General features: G+C 46.3%; 4 protein-coding genes across 22 annotated transcripts in view; 3 read left to right on the forward strand and 1 right to left on the reverse strand.

Annotated features, from left to right (window-relative positions):
* LOC119127193 overlaps positions 1–27272 on the reverse strand; it is a 665522-nt gene that overhangs the window by 327761 nt on the left and 310489 nt on the right. The gene's annotated exons all lie outside the window — the stretch shown is intronic.
* Positions 55–9793, forward strand: slc39a14 (solute carrier family 39 member 14). Of its 6 annotated transcripts, XR_005098771.1 has the most exons (10): positions 57–314; positions 3350–3663; positions 4015–4192; positions 4618–4787; positions 5997–6119; positions 6332–6475; positions 6669–6900; positions 7290–7474; positions 7815–8047; positions 8267–9793. XR_005098771.1 is itself a non-coding variant. In XM_037259062.1 (9 exons), exons 2-9 carry the CDS (start codon positions 3376–3378, stop codon positions 7965–7967), a joined length of 1473 nt encoding a protein of 490 aa, XP_037114957.1. In that variant the 5' UTR covers positions 57–314; positions 3350–3375; the 3' UTR covers positions 7968–9793. The 6 variants fall into 6 exon arrangements, 5 of the variants coding, with proteins under 5 accessions (XP_037114961.1, XP_037114957.1, XP_037114958.1 ...); XM_037259062.1 differs by having other exon boundaries at positions 7815–9793; XM_037259063.1 differs by lacking the exon at positions 4618–4787 and adding an exon at positions 5359–5528 and having other exon boundaries at positions 58–314; positions 7815–9793.
* ascc2 (activating signal cointegrator 1 complex subunit 2) lies at positions 10592–17767 on the forward strand. 3 transcript variants are annotated; one of them, XM_037258981.1, is made up of 19 exons: positions 10592–10777; positions 11444–11535; positions 11596–11754; positions 12161–12334; positions 12596–12725; positions 12797–12864; positions 13318–13431; positions 13514–13626; positions 13721–13795; positions 14071–14175; positions 14249–14317; positions 14396–14470; positions 14865–15099; positions 15194–15429; positions 15711–15830; positions 16011–16247; positions 16520–16607; positions 17125–17216; positions 17297–17767. In XM_037258981.1, exons 2-19 carry the CDS (start codon positions 11452–11454, stop codon positions 17466–17468), a joined length of 2346 nt encoding a protein of 781 aa, XP_037114876.1. In that variant the 5' UTR covers positions 10592–10777; positions 11444–11451; the 3' UTR covers positions 17469–17767. The 3 variants fall into 3 exon arrangements, with proteins under 3 accessions (XP_037114876.1, XP_037114875.1, XP_037114878.1); XM_037258980.1 differs by having other exon boundaries at positions 11447–11535; XM_037258983.1 differs by having other exon boundaries at positions 10593–10777; positions 11447–11535; positions 15194–15390.
* LOC119127150 (protein unc-13 homolog B-like) overlaps positions 19856–27272 on the forward strand; it is a 47420-nt gene continuing 40003 nt past the window's right edge. For 10 of the 12 annotated variants that reach the window (XM_037258900.1, XM_037258901.1, XM_037258904.1 and 7 more), the window contains exons 1-8: positions 19856–20091; positions 22917–22946; positions 24197–24296; positions 24598–24715; positions 24782–24905; positions 25687–25763; positions 25871–25931; positions 26974–27166. In XM_037258900.1, coding sequence (XP_037114795.1) covers positions 20070–20091; positions 22917–22946; positions 24197–24296; positions 24598–24715; positions 24782–24905; positions 25687–25763; positions 25871–25931; positions 26974–27166 — 725 coding nt within the window. In that variant the 5' untranslated portion in view covers positions 19856–20069. The remainder of the gene's footprint in view (positions 20092–22916; positions 22947–24196; positions 24297–24597; positions 24716–24781; positions 24906–25686; positions 25764–25870; positions 25932–26973; positions 27167–27272) is intronic. The other 2 variants (XM_037258902.1, XM_037258906.1) reach the window with 2 other exon arrangements.

The following is a 27272-nucleotide window of genomic DNA, read 5'->3' on the forward strand; positions in this document are numbered from 1 at the left end:
ATATAAATTTAACATTTCATGACAGATAATGCAGTACCCGAGTAAATCGCGTGGCGTCGTATGTGACGTTACGCCGGAACATAACTCCAGCGCTCTACCATGCTCCCTTCTGAGCATTTGATTTCAACTCAATGGGCAGAGCAAGGAAGACAATGAAGCGGCGGAATCAAACCATCAGCGCTCTCTGACACACTCCCGCTCAACCACCGTTCGCCCTGCAAAATCAATGCGATATCGCCGGCGTGTCAGTGGCACGGCTGCCGTGGAGTCGAGCTGACGTCAAAGCTGCTCTTGAGGCAGCATCCGCGGGCAAGGTAGGGAAGCTAATGAAGGACTGAAAGCTAACGTACGCTACCTGCTCACTAAGCTAGCCACACACCGCCAACTGAAATTAAAATAATTTTAAGACAACGCGACGGGAGACAAAAATCAACTAAGTAGTCGTTATTGTGGTCCGCGCAGGGAAAGGTGTTCCTTTCTCTCCGTTTATATCAAGGGAGGTGAATGAGTGAGCATCAAAGTCCTTACGTGGAAGTCAAGATCACGTTTGTCTCTCCTATTGGAATACTCCTCAAACAACAACATTAAAAAATGCCATCGACTGTTGTTATTAAACTCCTCCTATAGTCGAATATAATTGGTTTCGGTCTAATAAATAATCCAAGGATACAAATGTGGACTTTAAATACATGCAAGTGATAACAATCACACAAGTTCATTTTCAATACAGGTGCAGTAATCCCTCGCTATATCGTTCATTTATCGCGGCTTCAGTACATCGCTGATCCCCCCCCCCAAAAAGAATTCTAAATTGAGCAATTATGGCACGCAATTGCCAGTAGAAGGCGGGGAGTGCCCACACAAATGCAGTAAGTACAGTACGTACACTTGTACCTTGTTATTGAAAAAGTTGTTATAATAAGAGTTCAGAAAACATATTTACAGTATTGTACCTTGTTAATAAAATCTTATATTAATAAAATAGTTCTAAAACGTATTTACACTTGTACCTTGTTATAAAAAAGTTGTTAGAATAAGAGTTCAAAAAACACATTTACAGTGTTTATACTTTAACTACATCTACATGTTACAGACACAACACACATTTTTTATACATTGTTTTCTGTATGTCATTTATACTAGGTATTAATATAGTATTTACATGTTTGAAACTTTTAATGTTCTAATGGTAACATATGCACTTATATGGTTTGAAATGTAACATTCTGTGAAAGGCTCATTAACAGTGAAGCAGTTAAGCAACTGTGGGCTTGGCGTCAAAGCGAGAGAAATACTTGGAAGACCAAAAATGTAAAAACTCAACATTTCCCTCCATAGCAAAGCTTGTACGTGTGCCACTAATTTAGTTTTTTTGTTTGGCCGGGAGGGTTTTATTTTTATGTCTTATAAAACAATAGCCACCTTTCCAATCAAGCAATCGTAAAAAAATCAGATGGATTAATGCAGCGAGTGTTTCAGTAGCCGGGTTAATGTAAACGCTCAGTGGGCCCGCCGGGTTCAAGATAGCCCAACTACTCTGAGAAATGGCCGCTCGAGGCCGCATCTCTCGTTTTACCTGGCGGTGGCATGCTGCGGGGCAAGCCTTTTATTTCACCGCTTTGTGTTTGCTGAAGCGGGGCGGCAGCTAATGACGGCGCTGCCGATGATGGCTGCGAGGCGACCCGATAATTAGGTAGGTGGGCGGGGCCGGGCGGTGCGGCGTGGGGGTTACTCAATCACCCTGCAGATACAAATGAGATGAGGAGTTGATGGTACGCCACAGTGAGAGTTGAAGAATCCTGTGGTGCATTCTGCAGGCAAAGTTTCGCATCAGCTCGGAACTTGTTTGGCAGTAAACTTTGGCATCTTCAAAACGGAATTGCTTCTCGTCCGCGCTGCAGTGAATTCCGCCGAACGGGATCGAGTCCACTCGCCGGCGAAGCCCAAGGTAGGACATCACGGTGGCGCGATGGATTTTTTCCTCCAAGCGTGGGGTAGCCGCTCAACTTGGCTATCGGAACGGACGGCGTTATCTGCCGCGCTCCCCCAAGCAGGCCTTGTACTCTTGAAGGCTGGTGACGCACGAGGCGACACGCCGAGCGTGCGATTGACGTTCGTGGCATGTTGCCGCCGTCGTCACTGTTAACGATTTTCTTCAATGTTTGGGTTTTTCTGCTTATGGTTACGATATTCCTCCCAATTCCAGCTCCGCCCAACGGTACTGCTTTAACGGCCGCGCTGAAGACTGAGCCTTATCGCTGACCTCAGAGAAAGACTCGATAACCACCAGATATCCTTCGGCTGGCTGAAGGTTTCTCTTGCTCCTCCTCTCCGGGCGGCGTTCGTTTGCGTGTTTCCATTGCTTCCCGGGTAGATGAAGCAAGCGTTTCACTTTTGTGAGGTCGAATCATAAGTGTTCTTGGAAATGTTGCAAGAGAAATCCTGAAACTGTGGCAAGATCGAGATCTACTCTATAAAGTGCTCATTTGAGAAGTTATAGCGGTCAACCAAAAAAAAGCTTGCCTGACGGGTCGTCGCATTTTTTGGGGCCTAATTAAGATCCCTTGCCAGGAAAATACAAGTGTCAATGTTTTCCCCCGACAGCTTACTGCGTTGCGTCTCCAACTGCAGGTGAGTTAGACATTTCAAAGCAACTAAAGAAATAAAAAGTAGCTTCGTAATTTTTATAATATATATAATATAATAATTTCATTTTATTATTATTGTTTTTTTTTCAATATGATTGTAAACAATCCGCACTCAAATGCAAGATTGCTGCGGGCTGTGTGCGATGCGTCGACTTAGCTCATTGGTTGAATCGCTCGTCAAAGACGACCCAATTTGAAAAAGATCACAAACTAGTTCACTCTGGCAGTGTTGGTGAAAAAAGTCAGGATGGCACTTGCTCAGCGCGCCCGTTGAAGGCCGCCCTTAGTTAGTTCGTGAAAACTGAACTCTTGAAAAGCACGATCAGTCATCAAACCGGTTGACGGCCCGTGCCTACGCAACACGACTTTGTTTACTTTCGGACTCATTTCAATAAAAACACACCCGAGGTAATTAGGCTAAATCAAGATTGTCGTATCCGTTTTGACAAAACGAAAAAACACACCCAAAGCTCAGCAATACCTGGCCTCCCTCAAGTTGAAAAAAACAAGTCAAGTGTCACGAAGCCAAACCGACGGAAGGTCGCGTAACAGATGGCACGTAAAGTACGCATGTACTCGATACAAAGCTTCCTTAGTTCCAAATCCATTCCAAAATGGTGGCTACTGAGAAAATGCGCACGGGGTCCTGGAACGTAACGCCGACACCCCGTCTCTTGTGACTTTTTCCTTCTCGTCGGCAGGTAGAAGCGCAGCAGGCCCGGCAGCCATGGCCACCTTTCACCATGGCATCCTCCCATCGCCGGCCTTGGTCTCGCTCCTGGCCTTGATCTCGCTGCTTTATCAAGTCGCGGCTCAGGAGGACGTTCAGAGCCAGTCCCCAGCCCAGGTTCTCGAGGACCTGCTGGCCCGCCACGGCGACAACGACACTATCACCGTGCCGCAGCTACGCTCCCTTCTGGCGCTCCTCAGCCAGGGCCGTGGCAACGCTGAGGCCGACGCGCTACGCCAGGATGTTACCGCTGCGACCGTCCCGCCCAAATTGAACAACTCCAAGGTGAGAGCAAAAGAAGAGCCGTCGGGTTCCTAAACCACCTGGCTTCACGAGTCAAAGTCAGAGGCTTGTTTTCGACTTAGCTGGCACTTGGGAAAAACTACAGATGACTTGGGTCACCGACTCGTGTCATATTTCTCCGGCTTAACGTCACAAAGAATTGCCGTGGGACCGTCGGTTGGAGCCTTTCATGTCCTGCCAGGATCACAAAGTGACTGATCAGGTTGAAGGTTGTGTGCGATTCACATGACTTGAGGTCCCGTTAGGAATAACAACACCTGCTGACTATCCATCACACTCGCTTTGAGCGGCGTTTCTTGTCATTCCTTTCTATCTTTATTTTGTGTTTTCCAGTGCTTGCCAGAGGACAAGCTGGCCATCTACAGCATGGGCGAGCAGTCTCGTCTGGACGGGCGGGGCTTGCGGGACTTGTGCCCCACCATGCTGCAACAGCTGGATGCCGGCGCCTGCCGCGCCCACGATCGAGCCGAGCCGAGCGGCGACACCTCGCCGAGGCCGACCGACGCCGAAGGTACGACGTGATGCCCGCCGCGGGCCCGTCTCGTCAAAGAAAGCTTTAGTCGGAAGCGACTTGAAAATGAAACGTAACGCATCCACATGAGTCGTTGCTGCGCAGTACAGAATCACATGGATTCAAATTTGATATTTTTTGTTTGTTCAAGAGAAAGGGCAAACGGGTTGAAAGGCTTCAATGTGACTTCTCGGCTCCGGTGAAAACGATTCATCAACTTTGAATTGGTTCTTTTCACGCTGACTTCGATTGCAGGTTCTCTGGCAGGTCTCGCGCCGGAAACTGGAAGCAACTCATCGTCTGATGTTTTTGTTGTTTTTCTTGCAGAGCGTCTCTCCATCAAACTCTTTTAAGAGGCAGGCTGTAACTGATTCAGAGTTTGCGTTATTTGTGTTTAATGCCTTGGTGCAAACCTCCTTCCCCAGTGTGGGGCTTTTCTTTCCTGAGTGTGTCTGTGGTCAACGTCTTCGCCCTCACCGGAGTCTTCATGGTGCCCGTGATGAAGACGCGATACATGAAGCACGCCTTCACCTTTTTCATCGCGCTGGCCATCGGCACGCTCTACTCCACCGCCGTCCTGCAGCTGCTGCCGGAGGTTCGCCCCCCCACCTCACGTCCCAAATCTCACTGCTAGGTTGCACAAGGTGTTGGAGGGCTTCACATCAAAAGTTTCACACAGCCCTCAGTCTTCCCCGGGGCTTGACTTTTTTTTCCCCTTCCTGCCTTTGTTTGTTCAATGGTGGCTTGTTGCACGGGTTGCTGTCTTTCTCCCACTACTGTGAAAAAAAAAACCCGGGCTCTCATTTGGCCATGAATGCAAGTCTGTATGCTCCTCTTGAGTAATTAAGGGTAATTTGAAGACTCTATCCTCAGCCCTCCCCAACCCCTTTTGTCAGGGCAAAGGTCAGAGCGTGCTGCAAACACCTGAATGGACAAAAGCATCACTGTGCGCGTGTGTAACTGCTCCCATTCTTGTGTAGTAACTTAACTGAGCAGAGTTAGAAAGTGGCGCTGGAGGCGCGCAGTCAGCCTGCTGCCTGACCGAGGACGCCGAGGCTGCCGGCGCCGTTCTGGTTCCCCCTTTCCGCAATGCGATGACTTTACGCACTTCACTAACAAGCACTTCTGTCTCCCCTCTCCCCTGCCTTTTCCTGCCTCGGTCTCAGTGTGGGGCTACGGGTTCCTGTGTGTGACGCTCATCTCGCTGTGCTCGCTGGTGGGGGCCAGCGTGGTGCCCTTCATGAAGAAAACCTTTTACAAGCGTCTGCTGCTCTACTTCATTGCGCTGGCCATCGGCACGCTCTACTCCAACGCCCTTTTCCAGCTCATCCCTGAGGTAGCCGATTGCCACAACCAAATCCAACGGCAGCTCCGCCCTCAAGTTCCATTCGGTTTAAAACGAGAACATCCGCTTCACGACAAAGTGGACGTGTCGCCGGCGTTCAATAGTTGCCGTCACTCCCCACGAGTGCCACCTTGCGTCGTCATCATGACTGACTGATTTCAAAGTCCAAGCAGCAATTTTGCACGTTCCCTGAACAATGCTATTATTTCCCGCTAGCCCGGACCGCTCAACTACAACAAGGAACAGAGCTAGGACGCGCTAGCGCCAATTGCGCAGCGAGAGAATCGATCGGCTCGGTTCCGATTGCCAACAGTCAGACTAGAGTCGTGAAAGTACCACTTGGTGGTGCTCGCTGATGTTTCAAGATAGTCGCAAAGGAACAAGTCGCGGACTCTGCGACGGTTGCCGTTGCTCGCTCTGGGCCTCACTCTTTCTTTGGTTTTGCTTCCCCTTCTTCAGGCCTTTGGTTTTGACCCCATGGTCGACTTCTACGCCTCAAAGTCTGCTGTGGTCTTTGGAGGCTTTTACCTCTTCTTCTTCACTGAGAAGATCCTGAAGATGCTCCTCAAGCAGAAGCACGAGGTGAGCGGAGGCAGCTCAATGCTGCCGCGCACGCAAGCGTTAGCAGGTTTGCACACGGGCGCCAAGTTTCTGGGCATGCCACACATCTGAAGCTGTGCACTCTCTCAGTCATAAACATTCAGAACTCGCAAGCGCTCAGTCTCGACAAAGAAAGTCTCAGTCAAATGATCCAGGTTCTTCTCTGGACTGATGACCGGTCGTCCGCCCATCAGGGTCACGGCCACAGCCATTACTCGGCCCCGGGCAGGGACGGCGAAGAGGGGGAGAAGAACGGCCAAGTGAGCGGCGGCCGCGCCGTGGGCAACATGGACGCCGGTGAGGGCGAGCTCATGCTGCGCCCCTCGCAGACCCCGCAGGTACGGCTTCAAAGTTTACAAGATCACTTTCTGCATTTGGAGCAATCTCGTTCAGGACTCGCAGCACGCCTCTTCCTAAAGAAAGCACCTTGAAGAATCCAGAGTCGTAAACAAAATTTCGCAAAGTGGCTCCAAAAGAATCTCAAATCACTCGCTGAACCAATTTTTTTTTTTTTTAATCCCTCAATCTCAGGAACCGCAGAGCACGGAGGGCGGCGGGCGGGCCAGCGGCAGCGGCGGCTGCCATTGGCTAAAGGGAACGTCGTACTCCGACATCGGAACGCTGGCCTGGATGATCACGCTGAGCGACGGGCTGCACAACTTCATCGACGGCCTGGCCATCGGCGCCTCCTTCACCGCTTCCGTCTTTCAGGGCATCAGCACCTCGGTGGCCATCTTGTGTGAGGAGTTCCCTCACGAGCTGGGTGAGTGCCAAGTCTACGGCTCTTGTGTTTTTGAAAGGTATGACATTATGCTGTGCTGTTTTACATTACAATTGTTTATTGTTCGTTTTTTGGAGCGGAGGCTGCAATGGATTTGTGTCGTTTCAAGAATTTCACCAGGAACTCAGCGTTATTTATGGCTGTGGAAATTGGCAAACATGGCTCCCAAAAATGGTGTCTTTGCAATTGCTAAATAAGACACATTTCCAAAAGCTATCCTCAGTCTGCCCAATCCTGCCGTCTTTTTTGACGCCAACTCTTTTCCAGCTTTTTTGAATTAGAGAAACTATAAACCGCACCTGAATTATTGTCTCATTTGGTTCCTCTTTCTCGGGCGTGTCTCCGGGGCGTGTCTCCGGGCCGTCCTCCAGGTGACTTTGTCATCCTGCTGAACGCCGGCATGACCATCCAGCAGGCGCTTTTTTTCAACTTTGTGTCGGCCTGCTGCTGCTACCTGGGGATGGGCTTTGGAATCCTGGCCGGAAACAGCTTCTCCCCCAACTGGATCTTTGCCCTGGCGGGAGGCATGTTCCTCTACATTTCTCTGGCGGACATGGTCAGTACCCTCTTGAGTGACATTGAAATTGTCACCAATGTACTTGTCTGTAAAAGTGGGGTCGCTTGGGGAAAGTGGAAGCAAAATAATTGAGGGCTTACTACCAAAAGAAAAAATGTCATGGAAATCACCCGCAAAAAGCCTCAGTCAAATCATTCGTCGTCATATCTGTAGAGAGCCTATACAAAATAATTACATTGGATTTGCGGTTGACAATGCTTTGTCACGTCGTATTTGTTTCATTTGACCACAGACAGAAAAAGGCGGCAGACATTGTTTTTTTTGTTGTTTTTTTTCGGGGCCGCGGGCATCACCTGACTCTTTTTGTCTTTCCCCGCAGTTCCCCGAGATGAACGAGGTGAGCCGTGAGGAGGAGAACGCCGGCGGCGGCAGCTTCCTGCTCACGTTTGCCATCCAGAACGCCGGCCTGCTGACGGGCTTCGGCATCATGCTGCTGCTCACCACCTACTCCGGACAGATCCGGCTAGCCTAGCTGCCACGATGCTTCTAGGATGTCACGCGAGTGGCTGGCTGGCTGGCTGCCTGACGCTGCAGGGAAGCCTTCGGGATGTGGTGAGAGCACACTGTTTGGTTCCTGCGCCGTTCTTCCTCCTTTTGGGATTCAGCTCCCAAAGAAAACAGACTGCAGGCTATTTTTTTGTCTTGTTTTTTCATTGTGTTGAAGAGGAGCAGCGTCAGCCCTTCTTCCATCTTTAAAACGCCGGTCAAACTCCCGCTTTGGTTTTGTTTTTCAGAAGGGTAGTATTAAAACATGAATCTGCACTTTTACAGGAGAACATTGTGAAGCTCTGCTCATTGATTTAAAGTGACTGCACCGACCAAAGATTTGAAAAGGTTCCCCTCATGGCTAGATTCTACTTCTTCATTGTTAAATTAAAGGTTAAATGACTTACTAGATGACTTACTGCACAAGCAACTTGTTTGGAACTTTGGACATGACGTCATTCTCTGTTATACTTTGTGCGTGCGTCCGTGCGTGCGTGCGTCCGTGCGTGCGTGCGTCCGTGCGTGCGTCCGTCCGTGCGTGCGTCCGTGCGTGCGTGCGTCCGTGCGTGCTCTCACCAGCAGTTAGTGTGGAGGCCAAAATGAACAACATGCATCAATTGTGATCTCAATTAATTCAAAGTTAGGCAATTAAATTACTTAAACTTATAATTAATTCCAATGTCCAACCTATTATGAATTATTTTCACAATCGAATGAATGGACAATTTACTCCCATTATGTCATGAATGAATTAAAATGTGGATTCATAGAGAGGTCCATTTAAATAATTTATATATATGTATATACAAAAAAAAAACCCTGTTATTTTTCACGACTAATTTCTTTAATCATTCAATAGTCAGTTGAATTCTAAGGTTTGAATCCTTTACTGTTAATGATAGTCGCTTCGTATTTATTTAATTTGGGCATCAAAAAATGATATATTAGACTTAAAACTGTGTGAAGACGCACACAAACAAACAAACAAACAAACACACACACACTTTAGTCACTTAGTGGAGTGGGTGTTTGACGAGGGTTGTTTCCAGAGAGTTGCTGACAATGTTGAATCCTTGAGCAGCAGCAGAACAGATTTGATATCATATCAACAAAAATGGACGACAAAGGGTCCAGCCGGTGTGATTTTTTTTTCTATATTTGAAAAAGACAATTACAATATTTAGCAGAATACGCATTCCGAGAATCGATTGATCGGCAGATTAATTTCAAAACTGTATAATGAATAAAAATGACTTTTTTGGGTTCAGAACATTGACTGTATTACAATAGATTGTCCTTTAGTATTGAACTTTGCAATGGATAGAAACATCTGCAAAACAAAACATCCAATTTAGATTTTTTTAAATGCTATTTTCTTAGTTTTATGTTGTTATGTGATGTGTAACAATACATAATTAAAATGACAAGAATTGAATTCCAATCAATTTTAAAAATGTTAGCTGCAGTAGCATTCTGGTAATAAATGGATTTTGAGGTCAGCTCCATCGTTGCTGTTTCTTAACGACAAAAATGTACACGGTAGAATATTTAAATGTGTGTATACAGGCTTGTGTCAGACTTTGATTGTGTTAACGGTGAATTCCATTCAACTGGGTTGATTGTTCACGTTCGCAAATGGTTAGAAAAAACAGATCTTGCTAACCCTAACCCCTAACCCTAACCATCCCCCAATTCTCTTTCTATTTTTATGTATGTAAAAAAAGCAACAACAACAAAAATCCAAGAAAGGCAAGGCTATGTGCTATTTAATCTGACTTTATACTTGACCAATAAAAGTAAGATTTTTCCACGCATGTGTGTGATTATTTGTTTTATTTTAACAAAGAGGAAAAATCGGACATGTTGCATTTGTTAATGAATACCTTTTAACGATTTCACTTTGTAGAGCATAGTGCTACTTTTATTGGACCTTCCTATTTAAATTCACTTAAACATAAAAGATGTCAAATTTTTTTTTTGTTTGTTTTGGTGTACAATATGTATATGTAAAGTAACTTGAAATATATTTAAAAGGCAGCCAAGCCACTTTGGTATCTATGACTAGTGCATAAAGCTTTATATTACACGTTTTTTTATTAAGAACATATATTGATTCGTATTTTGTAATGTTTTATGAGTATTTTTAATGTATTATTTTTAATAGATTAAGATACTGACGTGCCTCTCATATCTATAGAAATGCTTTTTGCATATAACCAGAGAAAACTTATCATTTTATCGGCAATTTGCAAATCATTTGGATTAAGGCATTTTTGTATTTTTTAAAAAGCACATAAAAAAACATTTAATTTGAATCTGAAAAAGTTTGTGTATTTTTAAAAAGCACATAAAAAAAAACATTTAATTTGAATCTGAAAAAGTTTGAAAAATTCAAATCCATCTATATCTGTACCGCTTATGTAAAATGTCGACATGTCATGCAAAATATCAATGGTAATCTCAGGGGGGATATTTTATTATCAGTTTTGTCATTTTTTATTAATATTCAAAATGGACTTCTCTGAAGAAAATTGAAATCCAAACAATGCACAACTCTACCAGTGCACACTAGAGGGCGGTAAACAAACAAGCCCTTCTGTGTTGCCACGCACTTTCTGGAAGAACAAAGACGGAGCCGTTCTTAGTGCGCATGTGTGCTCGGCTGAGTTCCGACAACTGACAGACGACAAAATTAAGAAAAAGTACCAAGGTTTTTGGAAGTGAAAATATCCTACAAAAGAGGCGACATTGACACGAGAATGCCTCCCGAGATTGGCAGACACTGACTGTAAGGAGGTGGGTGAATGTATTGTTTCTCTCGACGACATGTGTGAAGTCACGTAAGGCTAACGCCTAGCTGCCGTCGTTAATTGTCCCACTGTCATCAAAGGTGATTCTAACTTCGGTGCTACACAACTTTCAATTCCAGGTTGATGTTTAAAATATAAAATAGTAACCCCCTTCACGTGGAGATGTGAAATTACACCTGCACACAGCGGTATTAGCAAAGTGTTAAGAAAACATTCCATTTGGAGAAGCTTGCGCTGTTTGTCCCCCCCCCCCCCCTACCTCTCTCCAAAAAAGGCAGTTAATCGTTTTTTAAATCTAAACGGAACACTTATTTTCCCCTTGAGCAAGTGTTTAGAATCCCCAAACATTTTCTGTAGCCTTCAGATTTATTTTTATAATCTCCATTGTTTGGAACACATGCTTTTGGACAAAAACAGGTCTTCCCCCCCCCCCCAAATATAATATGAGATTTGGTTATTCAGATTATTATTTTTTTAATTTATTTACATGGGGCTACTAATGTGTTTCTTTGCAAATACCTTACCCTCATATTATGTCACACACGTTACAGCTTCAGTTTTCATTTTGATGCTTCTACGAGGGCAAAGGAAAATGCTGATAAAAGTTGAAGAGGAGCAGTAATGTACAAGTCATTGATTTTTCTATTTTGAGAAGAAGCCATGGCCTGCGCCAGGGTCCCATTGGACGAGCAGCAGGTGATAGAGCGAGACGCGCTGGGCAAGGAGCGCTCGCTGGCCGCACTGGTGAGTGACCGTCCGCTCTCTTGTTGTGGTTGGTCCGCCATCATGTGTCTCTCTGTTCAGCACCCTGACAGAAAGGAGGAGCGCCTCTTCGTGCCTTACGTGCCACTTTCGGCTGACGCCTGTCCGGCCGATGCAGAGGAGTTCCTGGAACGTGGGCGCTTCATCTTGGAGGATCTGGAATGGCTACTCGCGCTGCCGCATGACAAATTTTGGTGTCAGGTGAGAAGCAACCCACATTCACTTTCTTTCAGAAGTCCATCAGCTTAGCTTAATGCTAGCAAACCCATCCATCCATCCATCCATCCATCCATCCATCCATCCATCCATCCATCCATCCATCCATCCATCTTCTACCACTTGTCTGGGTTTGGGTCTGATTAAGATTCTGCTTAGTAGAAAAATATACCTAATGAATAAAATCACTGTTTGGGTCCGCTGATGTTTGCAATGATAAACATATGAATTACAGGCAGAACATTTGACTATTAGTATTTTGTTAGATTTACAACAGAGAAAACACTCTGTAAAATCTTTATTTACTCATTCATTTTATGTGAAGGATTAAGAAAATTATTTGAATTTATCAAGTAAACAAAACAACAACATAAGAGTTTCCTTTTGTCAGGTCGTGTTTGACAGATCGCTGCAGAATTGCTTGGACTCGTACGTCCAGCACGCCCCTCGCGGCCCGGATCTGGCCTCAGCGCCCACGTTTCCGGCGGTGGCCCAGACTCAGCACTCGCTCCACCATGCTGTCTTCTTGACCTTCCTCAGGATGTCCACGCACAAGGAGTCCAAGGTGGGACCATCCCAATAATGAAATACATTCACCAGCTCCTTTATTGTGGCAAATATGTCCAAGAGCCACCACCGCTCATCCGAGTTCCGTGCCATCACTTGCGCCATTCTTTTTCCTTATGATCATTTTGTCTTGAGTTGAGAGCCAAAATTTGAGTCACAAGTAGAATTGCGAGACTGCTTAAATGTTCATTCAATTCACCTCTTGACATTGGACTGCATTTTCTTTTTAAAAGTCCACAATGTTCTTCCTGTTCCTCAGGAGAACTTCATCACGCCCGCCGCGTTTGGGGAAATCCTCTACGAGAACTTCCTGTTTGACGTTCCCAAAATGATGGACCTGTGCGTGCTGTTTGGGAAGGGCAACGCTCGGCTGCTGCACAAGATGATCGGTGACGATCACCACCTCACATTGCTGATTGCTTTGTGGACACCGTGTGGATTATTGCATCCTCTTGTGCAGAGAACATCTTCATTCAGCAGCCATCTTACTACAGAGACCTGGATGACACCGTCCCCACTATTTTGGAGGTGAGACTATAGTCTGGGTCGCTTTATGAAACACTGTGAAGTAGTTTAAAAATGAAAAGCTAAAAAGTGATACTTTTTCAAAGTCCCAATGATCATCGTCACACACACATCTGGGTGTGGTGAAATTTGTCCTCTGCATTTAACCCATCCCCATGTGTTGTTTTTTTTTTCCTTTTCTATATTCAAAGACAGTTTCAGTAAGAGTTAAATTGTGCGGGTAAATCAAGAGTTGGAAATAAGTTTGAGCGTCATTGAACTAGTTTATTTGGATTTTTTCATTTTCATCCTAGATTTGAATGGGATACAACCTCAAATTGAATTGAAGAAAATGCACAGATCTAAAGGGATTCAGTGAAAATGGCTAAAAATGCTAATGGGATGTCGATGAAACAATTGATTGTCGCACCTTTGTACTGTGCCCTTTTTCCCCGATTGGCACAACGACCCATCAAGGTGTTAGACACCATCGTGGAGAAATGCGGCCTCCGCTGCGACGGCGCCACCGCCGCCCAACCCATGAAGCTCAACGGCCACAAGCAGCCGACCGCCGTCAGCATGACTCAGCGAGTGAGGCCGCCACACAGGAAGGACATCGGAGGCCGCTTGGCCTCACCTGGCATACATTGGCGTGCATTTCTGCTCTTTGCAGGACTTTGTGGACATTGTTCTGTACCTGTGCGACGCAAGCAGTACCTTGCACGCCTTCCTGAGCGTCTTCCCCGCCGCTTGCGCCACTTTCCACTCGCACGGCTTCCTCTGCAGGTAGACAGACGTACGCCGGCCACAGGCCGCTTCAGGTCACGGGATGCCGCCGTCACGCTCACGACATCTCATGCGGACTTTACTCTCGCTGCAGGCTGACTTCTTTCTATGAGAGCGTTGTGCCCGACCTGGAAAATGCCTTGACCAAGAGGAACTTTGAAGATACAAGGTGTTTGGCATGTCTGAGCGGCTGCTTTAAGGCTCTGCTATACCTTCTATTTTCATTCAAATCGTGCGTTTCTGGGGCCTTCTGGCCTGCCCTGTGAATGCTTTGAAAGTGCAGTTCAGTTTTGCATTTTTGCCAAGCATGTCTATCATAAATCGGCACACAAAAACATGCCATGGTGGAAAAGAGTCAGGCAGTGATCCACTTTTGGGTTTCTTTCAAAGATGCACAAGCATACGTCGCCTACAAGCCACCTAATGCTGGAAACCTCTTTGCAGTCTTCAGGAAGACATGTGGCAGAGGTTGTCCCACTCGCGCCGCAGGATGTTGGAGACTGCTCACCTGCTGCTACACCACGCCTGCCTGCAGCCGATTCTGGAGGGGTGAGGCTGCCGCGTAAGCCTTCACACCTGATGCACATGCGCTAATGCTAACAGGAGCGCATTTGTCCCGCAGGGCGGAAAACAAGCAAGCATTTGCCGAAGAGCTGCTGCAACACTTCACGTCGTTTTTGTCTGAGAAAAGGTTGGTAGCCTAGCACTTTGAGCGTTTCCTCAGCTTGTATTTGATTTGTCATGCGCTTATGTTTTGTCGTCCCGTAAGGTTTTTGTGCGATTACGACGAACTGTTTCCCATTGTGGACGATGTCAGCCTCCTTCAACAAGCCCTTCCTGCCATGTATCCTCTCGCCATTCATGTTGCAAACAAATCCGTAGCATCCAAAGTTTCCAATGTTAGCAGCAAAATTACCTTCCCACGTTAGCGTTCAACTTTAGCGTCTACGTTAGCTTCAGTGTTAGCCGTTTGAATTGTCATCCAACGTCATCTTAGAGCTAAACAAGATCGTTAGTTTCCAATACTTGATTCTGAAGTTTGCTTCCACCATTCGTGTCGACTTTAAGTCCTACTGTCAGCTTTTTGAATTGGCTTCCAACGTCACCAGTAATTAGAGGTTAAAAAAACAGCTTCCCAGTGTTAGCTTCTGATATCGTCTTCTGACGTTAGCCAAGAAAAGAACGTTACAAAAAGGAAAGGTACAAATCTTATCGAAGCCTCAACTTGTGCGTCTCAGCGATGAGACCAGGACGTCCTACCTGCTCCATGGTGTCCACAGTGTCTGGGACAGCGTGGGCAGACGCAAACCACCATGCACGGTGTCCTCGTCCCAGCCGGCCAATCGGGGAGCGCCGGGCGAAACCTTACTCTCCATCGATCGGGATGTAAGGGAATCAGATGGTGGCAGAGTGTGTCCGGGGGGAGCTGAGGCCAATAATCGGATGCCGGACGCCCCCCGTAAAGGAACCAATGTAGGTTCTTCACCCAAAGAAAAAAATAAATGGTCAAGAGATCCCTCCAAGAAATCTCCAAGATTAGCTGTCTGTTCACCTCCCCCCACCCCAGGGGGACTTTTGTCCCGTGAGCGAGGCAGAGTTGGAGTCGCTAGTGTCGTGCATCCGGGACCTGCTGCCTGACCTGGGTGAGGGCTTTTTGCTGGCGTGCCTGCGGGAATACGGCTACAACTCGGAAGTGGTCATCAACAACATACTGGAGGGGCGACTGGCACCTGAACTGGACGTGCTGGACCGCGCTATGCCCAGGTCATCCCACGCAAACAGCAGCACAGTAGAACCACACAAGTGAGAGATTTCAGAATAAAATGCAGGTTTGCGGAACAAAAGTAAGCAGTAGGAAGGCCAGCTGAAGCAATTACATACATACATCCCCTATTTACCATTTATAAAATATGTTCTAGTAGGTTTTGAAATTTGAAGTGTGCGCTTATCCTGAAAAAGTCCAAATTTTAAGGAAATATGTCTGATCAGTCAAAGCCTTTACGTTTGCACAAATGGAAACAGAATAGCTGACCATGTTGGGACTTATTGTCAGTATGAGGTTTTTTTTGTCTTTGTGTTTTGAGGCCGGAGAAAGAAGCTCTCCCTGCCGTCTTGAACAGCAGATCCAACGTGTATGACGACGACGAGTTTGATGTCTTCCGCAGGGATCGCGTGGACATGACGCGCGTCTCGAAAGGAAGGAGGTGCGAGACCGCTTAACCACGCTGTGTTTTCAAACCATAACTCCGGCTCGAAAGCTTGCTTTGAAAAGGGAATCCTGGCTTTAGATTCAAATTTGAAGCCCTATTATAAATTTGACTTATAACACCAAAACAAAACCCAAACCCTTGTTTCACATATTACGCCAAATGCCCCCCCAACAGGAAAGGCGAGAGCATGATGGAGCTGCTCAACGACAAGCAGCACATATCTGAGCAGCGCGCTCGTTACCAGGCCTACCAGACGGTAGTGGACGAGGTGCAGCTGCAGGCGGGAGACGCGGCGGGGGCGGCGGCTAGCTACAGCACGGGCGACGACTACGATGACGAGTATGACGACACGTATGACATGAATCAAGTGGGAGCCAACGACCTGGACGGAGACAGCCTGCTGAGCAGGAGGTACAGTACAGTTATGAATGGCCTTAAAATTGAACCTTGTGGAGTCCCTTAAAACAGAACATGGCAAATGTAGAGCTGTGCTTCCATCTTGTGGCAATTATGGATAATTTCAGTGTTTTTTTGGAGGGGGGGTCAATGGTGGTGTAGATTTAAAAAAAAAAAAAAAAAAGCCAAATAAGTGCATTCCATTTACTATTTTATTTTCAGCCTCAGTTCGCTCATTTTCATGAGTGATCTCCACTCTGATGCTAACTGATGAGTTTCCACTTCAGACCTTTCACGGTGCCCCGAGTCCTCCAGAGAGCAAATAACGCTGAGGAAGCAGAGAATGACGAAGAACAAGAGGACCTAGCACTGCAGGTAAGACGAGATGTCTGGAGAGGAATTCATTGCGTGTCTATGGATTGTTGATTACTTTGACGTTTCCAGAAATTTTAAATAATTTTGTGCCGCTATGAAAAACCCAATCTTACTTGAAATTCTAACTCTGGCTTGTAAGCCTACTTTGAAACCGTAACCCAGGTTTGGAAGTGCGACCCTGGCTTAAAATTTAAAATTGACACTAATTTGTTTAAAAGTGCAACCCAAGCGTTGGGACTTTCAAATCCTAACCCAGGCTTTTGAGACTAACTTGGAACCCAAAGACTTGTTTGAGACCCTACCTAGGATTGAAACTCCAACCTCAGCTTGAAGCCCCAATATGAGACTTTAACAAAAACTTTAAACCTTAAATTGAAACCCTATCCCAGGCTTCAAGTCCTACAATGACACGGAGCCAAAAATGTTGTTTGAAACCATAGTCCTGGTTTGGAACCCTACCCTGAACCTTACTGTCTCAGGCTTGAGCGCCTAACCCAGGCCCTGTTTTGTCCCACAGAGCAACATGAACAAGGACCAGTTCATTCAGGACCCGGCGCTGCTGAGGGCGCGAGCCGAGGCCAGACGAGCTGCCGTGCAGCAAAGGAAAGGGTGAGGCACGCGTACGCACAACTCACAGCAACAGACACGCGGCTGCCATTTATTAAGCGGCGACCGATCTTCCTTCTCAGCATCCAGCCGGAGCGTCCCGGCCACGTGGTGGGCCGTTCTAAAGGCCAGGGACAGACAATGGACACATTTCTGGACAGACGCAGGAAGGAGGCCAACAAGGGCCGCGGGGCCAACCACAACCGGCGTAACATGGCCGACCGCAAGAGGAGCAAAGGTATGATCCCCTCGTGATCGGACCTTCCCGAAAAGAAGCGGACTCCTCTTTTGTTTCATGACTGAGGCTCCCATCTTTGGACAAATAATTGATGTGATTGGAAACCAAAGGAGCAAAGTAGCCAGCACATGTTTACTTTGCAATGAAAAAGCAAAATGTGGCACAAAGTGGACGTTTATTGCATTGACTGCTCTTGGGCATTTGTAAATCACAAATTGATGATTTTTGTACACAAACCTGACCTGTCAGCACTTTGTAACCGCAGCACATGGAAATGCTTGCAATAAATACTTGAATAAGGTCTCCGCCCCCAAAACACGAGTGCTTCATCTAACAGACATCATGTTGGAGCCACCTGTGCCCAACTTGCCCGCGGAGGTTTTTGTTGTTGCGGATGGAAAAAATGCCCCGTCAAAAATGCAGTCCCGGTTGTGCGACACCCAACAGTTTCGGATCCAATAGAGGCAACGCTCGAGTATGACAAACAAATGGACGAGCAAAATGGAGTGTGATCGCTAACTGTCCCCGTGGACGCCGCCTGGGGAGGGAAAACAATTGAAGATAAAACCACCTTGAATAACAGACCATGCATCTCACAGCTTAGGTTTGATTTTGGATTTGGGGGCCTTTTGATACTAATGTGTTTTTTTTTCCTTTCTTTTTAAACAGTCACTTTGGAAACTAAATAATGGACGGAGCATAAGTGTTCATGTTCATATTGATTTTGAACAAAACGACGCCTTCAAACCAAAGTCCCGCAATGAAATGACTAGCATTGGCTCTTTTCTGAAATGAAATGACTAGCATAGGCACTTTTCTGAAATTGATCTCACCTTACGAGGAATATGTTGGCCGGATTTCTTGTCGATAAAACAGATTTGTCAAAACAACTATACTTTTGGAACATAATGGCTGACTACCCTTCCTTTTAGCCTTTCATTTATTTGGCCTCCGTGCGCGATGGCAAGACGAAGGTGCGTGCCGGACTTTGGTGTGAACGGCTTGCTACGGCGGACGCACACTCAATTGCACAATGGGCAGGTGTGATGCAGCAGCAGCAGCCAGGGATCCACGCAGGCCCGGTGGTACTCATGTCGGCACAGCAACACGCAAAGGTGCTGCGCACGTGGACGCTGCATGTCAGCCGTCATGTCAGAATCTCCAAGTAGCTTTGCCCGTCTCACCTGGTTGCGGTTGAAGGGCTTCGAACAGACGGACGGCGCAGTTGTCGGTACGTTTTGGTCCGGACGGAGGACATGATCTTCAGGAAGTCCCGCTTTGGAAGAGATTGAAGGAGATGTGGTCGTCGAGCTGGCGGTCGAGATTGGGCCTGCAAGATGACGCCAGTGCTGAGGATGAGCACCACCTACAGGACGCTGTCCCACAGCTACAGCAAGTACTTCTGAACATGCGCACTTAGGACCAACCATTTGGAAATGACAATAATCGGTTTCATTTTAGGATTCTTGGCATCAAAGTGTAAAAACAACTTCAATCGCTCCTAAAATGGTTTATATTTTATAAAAGGCTGACTTTTAAAAAGAACGTCATGTTCGCACGGCGCATGTGTGCAAAGCAGCATGATGGTCTGCATCTGTGAGTTGGTCTCTCCTATGCAGATGACGCCCTGCCACTCACCATAGCGGCCACCTCTGGAGAGCCTGCAACTTGACCACAGTGTCATTGTGGCACCCTGCCCCACAACACACACACACATGGTCAACTATTGACTGTCTCCAAGAGCCGCTATAGCCAATGCTCACCAAGTTGTCACGTAGGACATTGGTGAAGGTAATCTTACGTGGAGGCCCCTAGTAAATACTGGTCAAATATTTCAAAAAAATACATTTTTAAAAGTAAAGAAATTTGCAATTTTAGTAATGACACATGAATTTGATGCACAATGTGTCTTTGCGGGCCACATAAAATGATGTGGCGGGCTGTATCTGGCCCCCGGGCCTTCGGTCTGACCCCTGTGCTCTACAATGACAACTGTACAATATATGTGGATCGTAATTTGTGTTTTAATATGCTGTTTACGCTGTCTGTGTAGTTGTCTTACATATGTACTTAAGTCATGTCAAAATGTACACCATACGTCTCATCACACAGGCACAAGGAATAATGAAAATGAGTCAAACACAAAACTAAATACAATTTGAAAACATATGTATAAGGCACAGGCATGTATTATTTCCCATAATGACTATACGTACAAAGGTACGAAAGTAAATAAAAACGGTTGTAAATAAAAAGACCGAAAGCATTTGACGCTACAATTCCCGAACTGAACCCTGTCGTTGAACGCAACACAAGAGCCGCCCAGCTCGTCGGATTTGATCCTGCCTTTTAATCGGTTGTGCGCGTGCGTGCCGCGGGCGCACCGCACACACGCACACGCACACACAAGCGCGCATACACTTGCACACACCGTGAAAGCCGGTGTCAGTCAGTCAGACAGTCAGTCGTAAGCGACGATAATGTTGACTTTTTTTTAGTCCCACTTCGACTCAACATTGAATGGCGGGACATGAAGGAGTGTGGAGGCTTTGGATGTGCAACAAGTGACTGAAGAGGCAAGCGTGGACGCAACTCCCCCAAAGAAACAGCCTGCTGCGATGCCGCTTCTGTGTATCCGAGGTGAGTGTGTCCACCTGGACCAAGTCACCGGTAGAATGCAGTTCACAACTCCGATTCGCGATCCACCTGTCCGGTCTGCAAGTCGTGAAGGGTGGCTGAGCGCATTTTCCTTGTTATAAAAGAACACACCTGGATTTCTGTGTTAATATACAACTACTATGTTTGGTTGTGATTAAAACTCTTATTACTGTGGACTCCTCAGGGGATGTCCATCATTCTTCTCGATCATTCAATCATTCATTCTCTTTGACCGCTTATCCTCCTCACTAAATCGGTATTTGATCATTTTTGTTGAAGATTTGGTATGTGGTGGTTGCATTGGCATCTGCTTATCGGCACATAGAACAAAAAATAAAACTGGCATTGAGAAGCCACGCTCATGTCCGATCGATAGGCACAATGCTTTCTGACTACATTTGCAAATACACATTTGCATCGGCTTATCAGCACAGCTTTTCCATGAAACAAAACTGAAGTCCTCGGCCTTTGATGCTTGACAGTTGTTGAATCGGACCAATGTGCCAACTGAACACAACACATCTTTATTTATCTCCAGTAGCGCTTTCACAACAGCTATGGCGCTTTCCAAGAACATGCTGCATGTTGATTAAACCAACATTTGGTCATTTACACGCACGTCGGCATTTGTCCTCATTATATTTGTTCTCATGTGCTTCTCGACACACCAAAATCCATTATAATGTGACCCGATGTGCCCGTTTTGGAGGTTCTAATGTTGTTCATTCAGATGGTCTACGACACCGGGGCGAGCCAGCGGGCTTTTGTTGTCGTCGCTTTGTCATCTCTGTGGACGCTTCCACGTCAGTTCTGTCTGATTAATGCCCGAGGCAAGATCGCGCCGCTGCCCAACTCGTCCGTTCTGGGCCGATAGTTGCGAGACTGCAGCTGGGCCCGGTTTTGGATCAATATAGACGGCTTCATTGCGATTGTCGGATACACACTGATAACGTGTGTCAAACGTTTCCTTGTGGGGACAAAGAACGTCAATCTGGACAAACCAGAAGAACAGCATCCGCGTAACACTCTATCTTCCGTCTTGGTCAAGCTTCTCAAGGTTGGGGGAACCTGGGGAAAAAAGTCCAAAATAAACTCAAAATACAACGTCACAAAATGCCTCGTACTTAAGTTCCTCCAGCGGCTTTCTTTTGTCTGTGGCATTGTCATTTTCTATGAGGTCAGCCTGAAACCGTAGCATTTCGCACAGAATAAGCAAATGTCCTTCATTTTGAGGTTACATTGACAGAACAAAAAGGGGAAGTGACAGGTGAGGATAGGAAATGAGCACCTGAAAGTCAAGTAAGAACAGGAAGTGAGCAGCAGGAAGTGACAGGTGAGAAAAGGAAGTGAGGTCGCAGCAGGATGAAATAAACAAGGAAGTAAGCCTTGTGCGTGATGGGAGGGGCTGAGCGGGTAATCCCGCGGCCATCTGCCGCTGTTGTGCGCGTGTTGGAATGTCGAGCTTGCACGGGGCGGTGCTCTCACGATAATGCCGCTTGCTGAGCATCAAAGCCGTGTCAGTCTTTCCCGTTTTTTCCCGCCACCGTGAAGGGGCCTTGAGGGTGTTGGTGACAAAAAACGGACAATGCGAGAATGTTACATTCCCGCCGGTCTGACCTTCTGTCATGAGCCCCGCCCCCACCTTGTGAAAGTATATATTTCACTGGGCCCATGGGCCAGCAAGTCAGCAGTTGTGAAAAGCGTAACTCCCTTCATCAAATGTCTTTTGGAAAAACCAGTCTTAGCGCGAGTCGCTAAGCGCATGAAAGAATATGACATCGTCATCATTCTCTGAGCATTTAATCCTATGCTTGACTCATCACATGATGAGATGATGGTTATTGATGTGACCACGTTTAGTCTCAAACTCAGAGGCTACTTGTTGACTTGCCCAATGCAGTCTAGCTGCGAGCATGCCGGTTAGCTTGCCTGTTAGCCTCGGCGCGGCCTTTAAGGCATCATCCTGTCGGGATGATCCATTAGCAAACGCTGGCCCGCAAGCACATGCGCACGTGCCAGGCGTTTCTAGCGCCTTCTAATTGCAGCCACGCTGACCTGCGACGGCCCTGAGATGACGGATTCAACTTTGATGGCTGCCGTCGATCGGCATCGGCCTGGCTGGCGATTGAGTTTGACTCATTTACGACTCAAAGTGGAGAAAGTTTGATGTACTTTGTAACAACATTTTTGTTCTCATATTGTCAAACAAGTACATTTGAATGAACTTGTCAGGACTGGAAATTAGGGTGACCAGATTTGGGTTTGGTGAGAGCGCTGGAGTGGGCGGCGGGAGTTGAACAAAATCCCGGACAATTTTGAAGTTCTCCCCGGACATTTTATTAGGTCTCAAAAGTGGACATGTCCTGGGAAAAAGAGGACGTCTGGTCTCCCTACTGTAAATGTGCCATTGGACGTTATATCTCCAGTCAAAGATGATTCCACATGTCTCTTGATTTCCGCTTCTCTCCCATTTTTGCGATTCAAATTGGTTTGTGTTAACCCCCCCCCCCCCCCACACACACAGCTTCTTACCACGCTAGCTAGCAACCTTGCTACCGTTCTTCGCAGCTCACTAGGACACTTTATTCCTCTCTCGTGTGTTCTTCACCCCTCGAATAAAAGGTCACCGTGGATTTGCACGTAAACCTCATTGAGCTAACCTCTTCAGCTTTAATTGGCAATTAACATTTTCACACTAAAAGTCATTTCACCGTTGAGCTTGAGTCAGCTTGATCTCCCAACGCTCATGTTTGTTGGAGCAACAAGTTGATGTTAACATTTGCTTTCTCTTTTTTTTCCCCCCACAGTGAAGAAAGCCAAACTTGACGGGCCTTCAGGTGAGAGCTCTCTTTGCATTCCTCTTTTTTTTTGCAGCAAGCAGACACATCATTTGAATAATATTGAGTTGCTCCGCTTGTCCCGCATGTCTCTTATTCCAATTCCTGCTCATTTGCTCTTGCGTGTTGGCAGAAGAAAAGATAGATTTCTCTCTTAGTGTTCTCTTCCCTTACAACTGGGTTCTACTTGATGGGTGGAATTGCAACTTGTCCTTTGGAGACTGGGAGACTGGTGCTGTCCCCTGCGGCAAAATGCTTTGCAGGAAACTCAGATTCAGCGGAGCGTACAAGAAGGAGAAAAGAAAAAGAGGCGCCCCAGTCTGCTGTTCCACTTTAGAAAAGCCAATCTGATTTTTGATAATACGCGATATGTTTGGTCGCGGACGCTCAAATCCCAGAGGCGGAACGGGATGTCCCTGCAGACATACGGCCCGGAAAATGTGTCACTTCCTCAATTAGTCTGGCGATCACTCGGATTTTGTCTGCTGTGGCCGTCGCTTGTTGAATCCTTTGCTCGCTTTCACAAGGAACACGCGAACTTCAGTTTGAAAACGCAGCGCAGCCCTTAAGGCCAGTTTCATAAAGCCAAATGAAATTTGGCAAACATGGCTCTCATGAGCAGACCCACAAAAAAATCTCAAGACCCCTTGGCCAAAATGAACTCTATCGTTTTGGTTTGAAATTGAATGCCAGTGTTGTCAACACCTCCATGTCCATCACGCACCAAAGAGTATCAAAAAGCCAGGTCCAAAAACAGAAGGGAAGACTGCTACTTTGGTTTTAAGCAGCCGTTTCTGGGTGACTTTTCTCATCTTTAAGAGTCCGTTGATCAGTGTGCAAGTGAAACACTGAAAACCGTTTTCAAGAATGCAGGGATATATTATCGTGAGTAGACCCACCAAAAAAAGCCCTCTCCCAAAACAACACGGCAAGAGTACGGAATTGGTTTGAAGCATCCATGTTGGGCTCATTCACATCCAGTAAATATGAATTTTTTTTTTTAATCAATTTTATTTCGAGCTTAAAAACGGGAAAAGATATCGGTAAAATATAAAAGGAAAAACGAAAACAGGACATAACAAAATGTCCCAAGCAAGTCGTGAATAACTTAAACAACAACAATTAGGACAGCTCGAAAAGGAGTACGAAGAAGTTAAGGAACTTTTCAAATCCTACCCCCTTGAATTCATCCTAGCCGATCCCTCATCACTGCTAAGTAAACAGATGTTTTTTTCTTTTTTTATCTCCAGATAAGTTCAACGCCTACGTGACACTAAAGGTGCAGAATGTGAAGAGCACGACCATCGCGGTGCGCGGAAACCGGCCGTGCTGGGAGCAGGACTTCATGTTGTGAGTCGAACACTGATAAAGCTGATGCGCCGCTTAAGATTGAGAGTTTACGTCAAATGCGGTCGGACCGCTTTCGACGCCACACGCCTTGTGGTGGTGATGCTCAGAGAACATAAGTTTTCACCAAAAGTCATTATTTTCCCACTGAAATGATACAATTTAGCTTAATTGTTTTTAGTATTAGTTTTTTTTCCAATTCCAAAAAGTGCATTAACTTTTTTTCCCATGTAAATACTCGATACGGTATGTTGACAGTCTTAAATTTGCCACCTTTTGCTAATTTTGCTTGTTTGTTGTGTAGTGAGATCAGCCATCAAGATGCCTCCCTGGTGGCAGAATTGTGGAACAAGGGTTTAATTTGGGACACTTTGATAGGCACGGCGCTGCTGCCCCTCGACGCCATTCGACATTCCAACGAGGTTACGCGCGTACCCACACACACACACACACACACACGGTCCGCCAACGTGTTGCGTGTGTTACAGGAGGGTCCCGGAGAGTGGACTTGTCTGGACTCGGAGGTTCTGATGAGAGCAGACGAGATCTTTGGCACCACCAAACCGACTGCGCACCAAGTGCTGCTGGACGCACGCTTTGAGCTCCCATTGGGTCAGTTGCCCTAACACATTGGTGTCAAACTCAAGGCCCGGGGGCCAGATACGGCCCGCCACGTCATTTTCTATGGCCCGCAAAGACAAATTTTGCATCGACTTTTTGTCATTACTAAAATTACAAATTGTCTTTATCTTTTAAAAATAGAGATATTGCTTGCGTGTTTTTATTGCCGTAAATCTTTTTAAACCATTTGAACCGTTTTTACTGATTTCAAAACTAGTTATTCATCAGTGTTGTGTAGCCTCTACTGTATGTGTATGGAAGTCATACAGTCCTAATGGCCCTCCGAGGGAAACGATGAGGACAATCCGGCCCCTGACAAAAATTAGTTTGACACCCCTGCCCTAACACATAAATATTTCAAGCGCTTTTTAAACCACAAAATGTTCAGGAAAACGGTCAGCATCAAAAGCTCTTTCACGTGTCAAGCGAGGCTGACGCTATATGCCCAATTGGTCCGACTGGCATCGAAAATGAGGCAAAAGCTCACTTGCGGGTGGTGGGGTGATGCCAGGCAGGCAACGCGCTCCCTGAAGCAGACCCGCCGATGTTTTTCCAACTGAATTTGTACATCTGAATTTGCAGCTGAATGTGGTGATTTTTCGCAAATGAAAAGGCTGCACTGAGAGTAATATTGAATGAAAGTCAAAAAAGTAAAAGAATCAGTTGGGTTGCACGCCGGAGTCGAGAGTAGATTTAGAAATAAACATTTCAAGCCTGCGTTAAGGGTTTTATACAAGGGGACCGGATCGTTGCTGTTTTGATGCTTTTGCAGACATTCCAGAGGACGAAGCTCAATATTGGACTCGCAAACTGGATCGCATTAACAACATGAACATGGACGAGCGAGACGTGAGTTCAAGTCTCCTTTTGTGCATTCTTCTGCTACCTTCAGGCCGACAGCGCTCATTACAGTCGTGCCGATGACGCTTAATATGAAATGTGACTTTTTGCGTCAGTATCCGCCGCATGACGACACCATTGACAGAGGACGGGTGGCGTCCGTGACCTCGCAGTGCTGTGAGTAGCACATTTCCATCTTCATCTTTCATATTCACAATTCATACGGACGCTTCATTAGGCACAAGTCACTGCATGAGGTCCGCCACAATTCATGCCGGTGTACTATTCCAATCATCATGTTTGCATATTTTATGTTGGTTTCTGTCACTTTTTTTTTTTATTTTTTTTTTATAACAAATGTATGATGTCATAATGTAGTTTTTCACCATCACCCCAGTTGGCTTCTCCCAAGTGTGAAGAAGAGTTAATGGCAGTGAATAACAGTTAAACTTTTACGACTCCTTTCATTTTATTGTTTCAGATCAGCCTGCTTTGGTTTTCAAATTTAGGCTTTAAGTTAGGCTTAGGGTGTTTTAAATGAGGCTTAAGGTTTCAAAGAAGCATTTGGCTTTTAGAGGGTTGCAAGGACAGTGTTGGCTTGGAAAAATCATTAGGGTGTTGAGCAACGGGTTTCGTGTGTGTGTGTGTGTGCGTGCGTGCGTCTTCTTTTCTTCTCTTCTCTTGCTCCTTCATTTGGAGCGAGTGTTGCACAAAAGCCATCCCTATCATGACCTCATCTCCTTTGTCGTCGTCATCATCCTTTTCATCCGTGGTCTTGATTTCTCGGAGTGACTTTTCTTGTTCTTGTGGTTTCCCTGCTTGCTGATCACCAGGCAACTGGGCTTATTTTGGACGGACGGACCAGCAAAGTACGTACACAGAATTAAAATGAAGGTTTTGAGCCAGAGTTTATGACGAGGACTAGGCTTATGATTTTAAGATGGCTTAGGCTTTGACATGAGGCTCCCCGAGCTCATGTTCAGGTTTTCAAATCATGGTGACTAGAAAGTTTTGAAGTTGCAAAACCCGTTTTTACCACCAGAGAGAAGTATTTCTCTAAATGTACTTTTCATCTGTGGCGCTCAGTAGTCTGTGTTCTCACTCAGAACTTGATGAGCTGACTTGGTAATTTATGCAAACTTGACAAGAAAAAAAAAACTGACTGAATGGCTGTTACCTTTTTCCCAAAGTGTTGTGTACCTGGTTGTCTTGAACACAGCTTTCGACGATCACGACAGCGCTGTGGACGACCATGACTGGGAAGCGGCCGTCCGAGCGCCGCCTCCACGCTACCACAACTCCTCGCAGAGCAACTCGTCGACCCACCAGTACCCCATCGGAGGCCGGGTCCAGCGCCAGCAGCTCTCGCGGGACAGCTTTGAGATGGAGCGCCCAAACCTGCGAAGTTTCAGGTAAACACGCACCGCCATGGCTGGGTTCTTTTTTCCCTCACTTGATGCTTTCTTTTCTGTCTTCCGTGTTAACACTTTTCCTTTTCTTTGCATCATTGCTGTCGCA

This window comes from Syngnathus acus, chromosome 9 (assembly GCF_901709675.1).
Source record: "Syngnathus acus chromosome 9, fSynAcu1.2, whole genome shotgun sequence".
NCBI lineage: Eukaryota > Metazoa > Chordata > Actinopteri > Syngnathiformes > Syngnathidae > Syngnathus > Syngnathus acus.

Bases quoted from the DNA above. Each gene is read 5' to 3' on its own strand.
- ascc2 (XM_037258981.1), top strand. From the start codon at position 11,452: ATGGCCTGCGCCAGGGTCCCATTGGACGAGCAGCAGGTGATAGAGCGA. The intron at 12,865-13,317 runs GTGAGACTATAG...CGACCCATCAAG, and splicing joins CCGTCCCCACTATTTTGGAG to GTGTTAGACACCATCGTGGA. The intron at 15,100-15,193 runs GTAGGTTCTTCA...CCCCCACCCCAG, and splicing joins CCCCCCGTAAAGGAACCAAT to GGGGACTTTTGTCCCGTGAG.
- slc39a14 (XM_037259062.1), top strand. From the start codon at position 3,376: ATGGCCACCTTTCACCATGGCATCCTCCCATCGCCGGCCTTGGTCTCG. The intron at 6,120-6,331 runs GTGAGCGGAGGC...TCCGCCCATCAG, and splicing joins TCCTCAAGCAGAAGCACGAG to GGTCACGGCCACAGCCATTA. The intron at 6,476-6,668 runs GTACGGCTTCAA...CCTCAATCTCAG, and splicing joins GCCCCTCGCAGACCCCGCAG to GAACCGCAGAGCACGGAGGG.